This window comes from Phalangium opilio, unplaced genomic scaffold, assembly GCF_054372755.1.
Source record: "Phalangium opilio isolate 3A_F unplaced genomic scaffold, DU_Popi_V2 ptg000017l_1, whole genome shotgun sequence".
Classification (NCBI taxonomy): Eukaryota; Metazoa; Arthropoda; class Arachnida; order Opiliones; family Phalangiidae; genus Phalangium; species Phalangium opilio.
Genome location: NW_028324151.1, coordinates 10,713,126 through 10,723,919, shown reverse-complemented (window position 1 = coordinate 10,723,919; position 10,794 = coordinate 10,713,126). Strand labels below are relative to the sequence as shown.

The 10,794-nt window shown below is 37.6% G+C and overlaps 1 protein-coding gene across 3 annotated transcripts; it reads left to right on the top strand.

The window, feature by feature from the left end:
- The first annotated feature begins 919 nt into the window (after positions 1 to 919).
- Positions 920 to 10,453, top strand: LOC149703719 (uncharacterized). 3 transcript variants are annotated; one of them, XM_089866956.1, is made up of 2 exons: positions 920 to 1,510; positions 8,092 to 10,453. In XM_089866956.1, the coding sequence occupies exons 1-2, from the start codon at positions 1,483 to 1,485 to the stop codon at positions 8,655 to 8,657; spliced, it is 594 nt and encodes a 197-aa protein (XP_089723082.1). In that variant the 5' UTR covers positions 920 to 1,482; the 3' UTR covers positions 8,658 to 10,453. The 3 variants fall into 3 exon arrangements, with proteins under 3 accessions (XP_089723082.1, XP_089723081.1, XP_089723080.1); XM_089866955.1 differs by having other exon boundaries at positions 7,972 to 10,453; XM_089866954.1 differs by lacking the exon at positions 920 to 1,510 and adding an exon at positions 6,635 to 7,263 and having other exon boundaries at positions 7,972 to 10,453.
- The last annotated feature ends 341 nt before the right edge of the window (positions 10,454 to 10,794 follow it).

Sequence of the window (10,794 nt, the reverse complement as noted above, 5' to 3'; positions counted from 1 at the left end):
TTCCCAAATAATAATAATATGCCTTTTTCAAAAAAATACGTCACATTACCAATGTTACGCCTTTTCCAAAATATTGTGTTTATCTTCATTGACTTCCCAAATAATATAATATCCCTTTTTTAAGAAATTAGGTCACATTACTGATCAAATGATCACTGAATAAACTAACATAAAAATTACGAACGAACATAACTGTATTGTTAAGAAATGCTCAGATTTCCCAAAAACAGCAGCCGCTATTTCTAAAACAGCAGCTGCTATTTCTTGAAGAGCTGATACGAGTTACACCCCCGAGAGGTACGGGCCCCGGGAAAATGGACCGAATTGCCCCCTCTCTCGACGGCCCAGAAGATGTTGAAGCTTTTCCGTGGCCTATCGCGAGAGAAACAAAACTTAAACCTCCGTTTATATTTTACTTTCATGCTTAGTGAGAAAAGGGGGAAACAAGGGACTGAGAGCACATTATGAGAAGGCTAAAATTTAAAAACTACTACTCATCATCACTTTTTGAATTTTACTGTTTAAGCTCTAGTTGAAGATAAATTAATTTTTAAGTTTTATATTTATATTTTTACAACCATTATCCACTAGAATTAACCAAGGTCGAGGCCCGGCCGGGTCCACGAGAGGTACGGGCCCGCGAAAAAGGACCGAACTGCCCCCTCTCTCGACGGCCCTGTGCATTATAACGACATACTCCCCTCTCATTTTAGGGATCGGCTTGGGGGGCCCTTTTTAAAGCGGTGGCAGATGGCTGTGCAGCTTGCCAGTCCGCCCCTGAGAGACAGGGTCCCCTTTCTCTCTCTCTCTCTATCTCTTCAACTTTGTAGACTCGAAACAGTTCGAGATTTTAAAATATGATATCTCGAAACGTTTGCGACTTCAAATCTATACCACTTTAAAAGCTCACGATTAGAAACGCTGCCGGCTTCATAGTCTAGTTTCAAATTTTTATGTGCTTCCAATTAAATCAGAAGTATAATTAAAAATTCTTCACTTCAATTTTTATCTCTTAAAGAAAATACGATTAATTAGTTTATCTTTGGGGCTGCAGCGCGTTAGTTTGTTATGCCTAGATGACGTCAGAGGTCCTATAAAACCCTATTGGACGAATCGGTGTTACTATTGTGGATGCCTAACGCGTAGGCGTCTTGAAGATAAGTATCTTCTTTATTGCTAGTTAAACGGAGAAGTAATATTACCTAGAACAATTTTCTAGCTAATTACGACGTAAAATAAGTTTATATGTATAAGTCTGACACTTATTATGCTTCGTAATTCTTGAGAATCACTGAGAGCTAGTTCGAGAACGATATGAGAATTGACTACACTCGGATTTGCAGTCCATCTTCCTATTTACTCTGCACTAAGCCTTTGACGGCACCTCATCAGGCGTCGCTTTGCGAGAATCTACGACGTTTCACCAACGTCACAAACTCTCTGTAACCAGTGACAAACTTATGGAACTTATCTTATGAACTTATGGACGTACCCAGAATCAAAAGAAATGGTTAGTAGTCCCGCGGACCTCAAGTTGGTATATTTAATCTTTGACAGGGTCTTTAATCTTTAAAAGTATTACCCTCTACTGTTTGCAAATAAAGAATCTTATTAACCCGTTATCGGTGTACATGAAATCTGAGTGATAATCCCCTTGAGGTTTTTTCATTTGCTATTTAATCTTTTAAAGCGATATCCTTTTCAGTGCTTGCTGAAATTATGAAACGTAGGCATAATCGGTGTACGGGAAATCTGAGTGGTTAGCCCCTCGAGGTTTTCACTCCGCTTTTGTTGATTCGTAACTGACAGTGACATGTTTCGGCGTATTTTACTGTTTTCTACTTTTGGAAGACAAATACCTTAGGGAAACATAATATATTGTGGATAAAAGCTTAACCCCTAGGTTGGATCAAGAGTTGAAAATTCAAAAATATCTCACCCTAATGTAGTCATGTAATAATAGCTACTTTCCAACGTCATTGGTCAAAGCACGTGGACGCGAATACACTGTAAAAAATAACCGTACTGTCTAGTACCTTTAAAGGTATTTTTCAATGCATCCCCAGACGTACCTATATAGGTACTACAAAATACCGTTGTGTAAGGGTACTATGAAATACCTCTTGAAGAAGGTACTTTTGAGGACTACAAGGTATTTTGTGATCCCGTAATGGGTATCATTTAAACCTCAACAAAGGTCGGAATAAAACTTTCAAATTGTGAAAGGTACTCCTTATTACCGAAAAGGGTACCTGTTAACACTCAAAAAGGTTCGATAATATACTTCTAAAGGTATTTTGTGCTACCGAATTAGGTGTCAAATAAAACCCACAAACAGGTCTAAATTATACTTTCGCGCCATCAAAAATATTTGCGCCACATTTGAAACTGGTAAACTTTCCTTTATTACCGCGGGCTTGAATCATTTTCAGACATGGTAAGCAATACACCACTTCGATGCAAATGAGACTGAAAGACACGAGAGTAATATTTTCCTTCCATCTCAACTTTTAGTGTCTGTGTTGTGGGCTTACGGGATGAGGGTAAAATTTTGCCTTCCATCTCGCCTTTAAGTGTCTGCGCCATAGGCTTGCGGGGTCGTGAGAGTTCGCTTAGTAAGCAAGGGATTAACCACTCTACATTTCCCGATACTATATTTAGTTTCCCCTTGTTAAGGAAGGTGTGATACTGTTATAGTGTAAAGGTAATTCAGGGTCACATATACATGGATATTTTCTGAATGGCGACTGAAGGCGTAAGCTCGGATTCAAACCTTTATATTAACTATGTAAGCCTTATATCATAATTGTATTGCCTTTAAATGATGTAACGTATGCTAGTGTACATAGCTGTCAAAGAAAATAATTAATGTTAATTATATGTAATTATATATTTAAGAAAAACCACTAGCTAGGAAACTTGAGATTGAAATTGAAATCTCGGGTAGAAAACCACTACCCTATTCTACCCTACCGAACCTATTCTTTATGGTTATTAATAATATTCCAACAGAGATTTCTTCTACGCTGTCATTACTAGTGCTACTGGTGAAGTAAACAGTTAGTGTTAGAGAATTTGGGCTTGAAGTATTATATCATGTATTTTACTTTAGTAGTGTTAATTATAATCAGCACGCCGGAACTAAAAACTCCCTCTAAAGGAGTCTGTTAAGTCCTTTTCTACTTCCAGGGTACGATAACATACCAGCAGAAGCGCAGAAACTCTAAAAGGTTTCATTATATACCTTATATTTCCAAAATACCTTTTTCGAAATCATTTAATACCCGCACTGTGAGACAACTAATAAGATACGTTCATGGGTACTAAAAAGGTCGCGGAGGTATTTTATAGTACCTTCAAAATACCTTTATTTTTAACAGTGTAGAGATATGGCGGGAGGTTATACCTTATATGGATCTTGCCACTGAGATATTTTGGTAATTTTTTAACCTACTTGGAAAAATTGTAACCACATATGCAAATTGTGTAAAACTACAGGAGAGAACCATACCCTCCGTCAAAAATGGTTTTCATAGTCATTTGCATTTGAAAATTTCAAAGAGGATTTTTTCAATAATCGAAGAGAGTAGCCACTCATGGATTCTATGTTCACCGACTAAGGATCGCGTGAAAATATATAAAAATATTCAAGGGTACAGCATTTAAACTTTCTATGTAATCCCTTTAATTAAATCAAAGATGCAGCTTCAACAGTAACGATGTGTGTGACTGACACTCGGATTTATCTAGACAAAGATGCGATAAGTACGCGTGGTGATTTTTATTATCACTTTTAAAAGCATCAATAAAAATCACGCGTACTTGTCCCATCTTATATAAGAATATGGTGCAAACTTAAACTTTCTGTGCTTGTATTAATTGAGCGTTACTTGTGTAATAATTTTAGCACTGTTAAACGTAACTTATCGAAGAGATAATCACTAAAACTTTGTTCTTCTATTAAAGGTCACTTAGATATTGCGGGTAATAATTTTGGAACTGTTAAACGCGTCGAGGGGCTGTGTACTAATGAAAAATTTCGTTCATTGCTGATTTCCTTTGATGCTTTTAAAACGGTTGTGGATTCATTGGTGATTTTCGTTGATGTCTTAAAAGGGATGTGGATTCATTGGTTATTTAAATTGCATGAGGATTAGGGGTTATGTCTGGATTACGGTTAATAATCGAGGTGTTACTCACTAGAAACTCGTCGATTTTAAACGGAACTGGGATTAAGGTATACGTAGAGGCGGGAGTTCATAATAACCCGAAGTACGAAACTGGTTAAAAAGCCCGTAACAACAAAGTTTCGCCATAAAGCTCAGCGGATTCATACACCGCTTAACTCCCAAAGAAATAGTTACCCCATTTTATAGCGCCCACACGCATTAACTTACACACTTCCGGTTTAGCACTATTTTTATCTTGCGATTTTGGGAGCGAAAATGGCTCACGTCTGCTTCTGTCGGAACGGTGTAAATTAAGCCTTGGCTAAGAAGTTGGCTTTTAGTCGGGGTTTCTAGTTTTCTACAAAACATTTAAACGATCATCAATGTTGTTTTGTTGTTATATGTGTGAGTGAGAATTCCGTGGTTAAATTAAAACGGTTAGGACAAATTTATTCCCAGTATCATTAATATAAGAATTGCAACGTGTTTCTACGTCCACCATATCGCCATTTTTCTTTTCAACGGAGATCCCAGCCAACGGAAGTTTTGTAGCGAAAACCAAGGAGCATAGATCCCACTACGATATACTGTAAGGTTGTATGTCCATAAACAGGATAATCCTTTCTATGCGCAACGACAGAATCTTGTTGTTCGCGATTTTTACCATTAGCTCTATGGCCAGTTTCATACTTTCCCCCGAAGGGGGGTTATTATGAACTCCTGGTAAAGGTTACGGGTAATCATCTTAGCACTGTTAAAGAGGAGCTATTCACTAATTGCAATTTTCACTTTTTGGAGATTTTTATTGGTGATTTTAAAAGGGAATTTGTTTAAGGGTTACTTAGGGGTTCCTTGTAATGATTTTAGAAACGTTGAATGTAGCGCGTCGAGGGGCTACTCACTAAAAAACTAATTGCCGATTTTAAAAGGATTCAGAACAAGGGTTATTTGGTGGTTCCGGGTAATCCTTTTAGCACTGTTAAAGGCAACGCGTCAAGGGGCTATTCACTAATGAAGATTTTATTTCATTGGTGACTGTATTTGATGGTTTTAAAAGTGATACTGATTCATTGCTGATTTAAAATGGATGGGGATTAAGTAATACTTATTCCAAAGATAGAATTTTCTTGATAGATGGTGCCTTAGAAAAGATGGGGCTCTATTCTGGTCGGGCCCATCTTGTTTTTGTCTGTAAGTAATAAATGGATTGGTATATTTGACATGGTTTTGTCTCCAAATTTCCGTCGTTCGTTGGTATTTTAAAATTAATTTATAAGGGTATTTTTAAGTTACCGTAAATTACCGTGCCATTTGAAAAATTACAAACGTGAAATTACCGACTCACACCCTCTCCAATCACAAGAGTGGAATGCTGTGTCAAAGCGCATGCGCTAGACATTTCCCAAAATATTTTGAATCATAAAATGATGTGCGTGAACAATATCTGTGGTGATTCCAAGCTAGGGAAATGATATAATTGCCTGACCCATCCTCAAAGCTTGAGTCATTTTTAAATTTTAATCATGAATTTGGCGCGAAATCATTCAATGGAGTGATTGGCATCTCACTTGGGAGGGGGAGGTTTGTGTGTACCAAAAAGAAATAGGAACACAATAGCCTGCCTTCTGTCTCTCTGCCAAACAGAACAGCTGTCACCAGTGGCATCAGTGTGGTCAAATGGTTCAATAAATTACTACTCCGCACAACCCCAAGCCAGTTTGTATTTTAAGTAGGACACACACGATGCAATTTATTGTAAGACAACGTTATTTGACCGAGTCTCTCCACCTGGCCGACATCGCTGTCGTAAAGGAATGCGCCATACACGTTACGATTTGTTGTACAACCGCGTCGCCTTCCCGATAAAATCCATAGGCAAAAGTCCTTAATAATTTTATTTTACAATTGAAATTAGCAAAATTCAGCACAATCAAATTAAGTTTTATCCAGTTTTAATTACAAAATGCATTACACTAATTATGTTTTGTCCCGATTAGATCATGAATTTCATATGATCCAGGCAAACCGTGTTAAATTGAATGTAGATTGATTCCAATTAACCAAAGTTTATTTGTAGATATTCGATCAAGTTTTCAATCGAGGGTCTAAATACTCACAGATTCCCTGTACACTAAATACAAATTACGGGTCCACGTGCTATGACCAATGACGTTGGAATGTTGCTATTATTACTTGACTACATTAGGGTGAGATATTTTTGAATTTTCAACTCTTGATCCAACCTAGGGGTTCACGACCCCCTAAGCTTTTATCCACAATATATTATGTTTCCCTAAAGTATTTGTCTTCCAAAAGTAGAAAATAGTAAAATACGCCGAAACATGTCACTGTCAGTTACGAATCAACAAAAGCGGAGTGAAAACCTCGAGGGGCTAACCACTCAGATTTCCCGTACACCGATTATGCCTACGTTTCATAATTTCAGCAAGCACTGAAAAGGATATCGATTTAAAAGATTAAATAGCAAATGGGTCCGCATGAAAAACGTCAACGGGATAATCATGTACACAGATAACGGGTTAATAAGATCATAAGCATATCACTCGGTTCCAAGTTAATAGTTCCTAAAACATTACAACAGTAAGCTCTTCAAACTATACATGGCTCCCACCAAGGCATACATTCATGTATAGCAAAGGCTAAACTGCATTTTTTTGGCCGAATATGATCGAACACATCACTCAATATATTAAAGCCTGTCCCATTTGTGCTATTAGGAGTGCAAACAATCAATCCATGCCAATGACGCCATACCAGGTTCCAAAACTTCCTTGGGCGACCCTCAGGAATGACATATTTCATATTAAATCAAAAAATTACATAATATTAGTAGACTATTATTCTAAATATATCGAGGCAGCTGAACTAAATAACATGACTACACAGACCATTATAGATTTTCTTAACTCTCAATTCGCCAGACATGGAGCCCCCCAAAATCTAATATCCGATAATGGTCCCCCTTTTAATTCGGCTGGCTTCCACGATTTTTTGAAACAATGGGGTGTTAAACATACTACGTCGTCTCCATATTATCAACAATCTAATGGGCTTACGGAATGGACTATAAAAAGTTCATTGATCTAGGAGGATATAGGGGTGAAGGAGTCTTCGACTGCCCGATTTCCTATTGAAACACGCTTACAGATTATCGGCCGTGGTTTCCCCCCCGTTCTCTCTCGCTCTGGGAGATTCATAGCCGCGCAACTAGTTCCGCGCACATCGTCATCGGGCTTCGTCTTTTCTTCTGATTTCATTTTTGGTAAAGGCTGCATTTTTTAGTGCTTTAACGGAACAATTATCATTATTTCATTTTTTTATTAATTGTAAATTATTTGTTCTTTGATAAAACTGCTGTAGAGGGTACGCTTTTTTACTCTATCCCTAAAACAAAAATTTAAGTAAAAAAGTGTTTAAGATGGATTAAAACCTGTGGGAGAGTAGAGTTAACACCCGATAACATTAAAAAATGTCATTCTTTCCCCAAATCTCTAACTTTTTACAACGCCGCCAACATATAGGCGGTGTTGCTTCTAAGGCCTAAGCTAGCATGAAAAACCCGCTCTTGTTTGAATTGGGATTTGCGTGGTCACGTGATGCGCGTAACCAAGGTCACTAGGTGCGCGTGAACGAATCTCCCATGGGAGAGGCCGAAACCTGAGCTCTAAGAACGGGCAGTCGAAGACTCCTTCACCCCCATATCCTCCTAGCATTGATTAAGCCCAATCTGAAGGCGAGGACTTACCATATGTATTAATGGAATATCGTTCCACACCTAAAGGACCTTTACCATCTCCGGCTGAGATGTGCATGGGCCGTCGTATACGAACACCCTACACAACTAACACAGATATTTTAACTCCGAAATTCCCTACTAAAAAAGATCATAACACACTAATAGAACTTCAAGAAGCGATGGTAAATAAAGCCAATGAGGGACGAAATTCTATACTACCTTCTCTTAAACCAGGAGACCAAGTGTTGTATTTAGCAGGCCACCGGAACAGGCTACTAGCCACCATTGTGTCTGTCGCGGAGGAACCACATTCCTATAACATCCAAACTCCACTTAATCAACTCTTTCGCCGTACTTGGACACACTTAAAACCAGTATCAACTTTCGATCAGTCGTATTCACCAATGCATCCTCAGTATCCAAAGCAAAGTTATAGTCAGAATACAGATCAACCAAAGCAAACTAGTAGCCACAACACAAGTTGCCAATCCTCCAGTAGAAGGGCCTTTACTAAAATTGGCAAGAAAACAGAACAACAACCTCAAAAACCTCAAAACCCTCAAAACCTGACTTCCCCTCAACAAATCCAAAACCTGATTTCGCCCATCATCACCAATACCTTCTCCATTTCCAGTTCCGCTATCATTACAGCAACCCCCGATTTCCTTGCAACAAACCTTACTTCCAACAAATTCCTCTATGATACCACCAGAACAATTACGTTTTTGTGATCGACCGCAGCACTTCGCCTTACCAAACCTGAAACCGAAACAACTACCAACCAACTTGATTCCAAAGATCCCATCGATGCAAAGAAAAAAGACCTGGATTTCCTGATAATTCATCAATCCTTCCCATAAATAGACCAGCAGCCTTTCCGGTGACACGCTGTGGAAGAACGAATAAACCACCCATCCGCTATCAAGACTGACTCTGATGTATATTATCAAAGCAAAAAGAAATCCTAAGCAAACTAATCTAGGAAAAATAAGTTTTGATGAATTTAATAATGATACAAATTGATTTATCTAAAACAATAATGATACAAAAATAATGATACGAATTGATTTAACTAAAACAATACTGTTGGTCTTTTAATGGATTTTATTTTATATATAAAGGGAAAGATGTCATGTTATAAATATCTCCCGCTAGGGGAATTGATAGTTCTGATAGGATGTTCTCCCGCTAGGGGTTCTGGAGCTAGGTGTGAGCTTCACAGGACAACGACAGTTGTTGTAACGCGCTTGACATGAGTAGTCACTTTTAATAAAGGATAAATTAAGTACTTTTAATATGGCAGTTTAATAAACACAACATCAAGGAGTTTTTCCAGACAAATGGAAAACGTCTATCGCAGTTCCCATATTCAAAAAAGGCAACAAAGGAGATGTGAATAACTAAAGATTAATTACAATTATCTCTGTCTTCGCCAAAATATTTGAAAATATCATACATAAATATTTGAGCAACTGGTTCCTGTCAGCTCTAGCGACAAATCAACATGGCTTCTGTAAACGGAGATCCATAAACACAAATTTACTTACCTTTACAAACTACCTGGTACCAAGGGTCCTCAGTCAGAAGCAGGTAGACTGCATCTATATGTATTAAAATAAGGCATTCGACCGAATGGACCATGAGATATTACTTTTGAAATTGTCGTGGTACGGAATGCATGGCCAAATGCTACAATGGGTGGAGAATTACTTTAAAGATCGTCGAAATTACCTAAAAATTAATCAAGAGAAGACTAACGTCAGTTTTAAAACCACTGTCGGAGTGCCTCAAGGTTCGGCATTGGGTCCATTACTATTCGTAATGTTCATAAATGACTTACTATGGCACGAGGAAGATACGTCACAGGCATATGCCGATGACAACAAAACATACAGCGAAATAATGTTTATAGCTGTGAAGAGTTAAATTCAAGGCTAGGAATAATAAATAACTGGGGGAAACAAAACAAGCTTCCACTAAATCCAGACAAAACATACGTAATGACGTTTACTAAGAAAACAGACTACATCACGTATCAATATACTATTGACGGGAATGCAATAAAACGAACTACAACAATGACAGATCTGGGCATACTTATGGACTCGAAACTAAATTTTGGTCACCATATAGAGTCGGTCCAATCCGAATGCTTCAGAAAGTTATATGCAGTCTTAAGGTTGGCAGAAGAATTTAAAATCAAGAACAGTCTTCATCACTTTATATAAATGCTTGGTTCGTGTAAGGTTGGAATATGGCTCCATAGTTTTTGGTGGTAGTAGTGATTATCACATAGCAAAGCTAGAGAGGGTTCAACGGAAATTTGTAGAACTGTTAAGTCAAAATTTCAATAGGCACCTCAAACTTAAATACGATTACGAAAGCGTCCTCAAAGACTTGCAAATGTTGTCACTCAGAAACCGTCTAAAATACTTAGAAATAACATATCTTTATAATCTTATAAATAAAAATATTAACTGTCCTATACTTTTAGAGAAATTAAATTTTAACACCCATAATAAATCAACTAGGAGTGGAAATTTATTTTATATTAAAGGGTTAGTGACACCAAAAATCAAAATTTTTAAAATTAAACCATTGCAATCCTATCCGAAAGAACAAATCTTCTTGATTCAGAATATGCAGTTTATAATTTCTTTCTGATTTTTTAAGTCTTATTCAAAACCTTCTTACTGAATTTTATCCAACCATTCTATCAATTTAAAATTGAGGTACCCCTGGTGACGTCACGATCGAGAGCACGCGAGCACGTGCCCCGAACTCTTTATCAGCAGCTTAGGCGCTAAACCAATAATTAGGCTTAGCATTTGCAACGAGAAATGACAAATACTTCACGCGCTTTCCTAC

Coding starts and splice junctions, on each gene's coding strand:
- LOC149703719 (XM_089866954.1), top strand. CDS start 6,855: ATGATCGAACACATCACTCAATATATTAAAGCCTGTCCCATTTGTGCT. Junction 7,264..7,971: donor TACGGAATGGACTATAAAAA/GTTCATTGATCT, acceptor CCACACCTAAAG/GACCTTTACCATCTCCGGCT.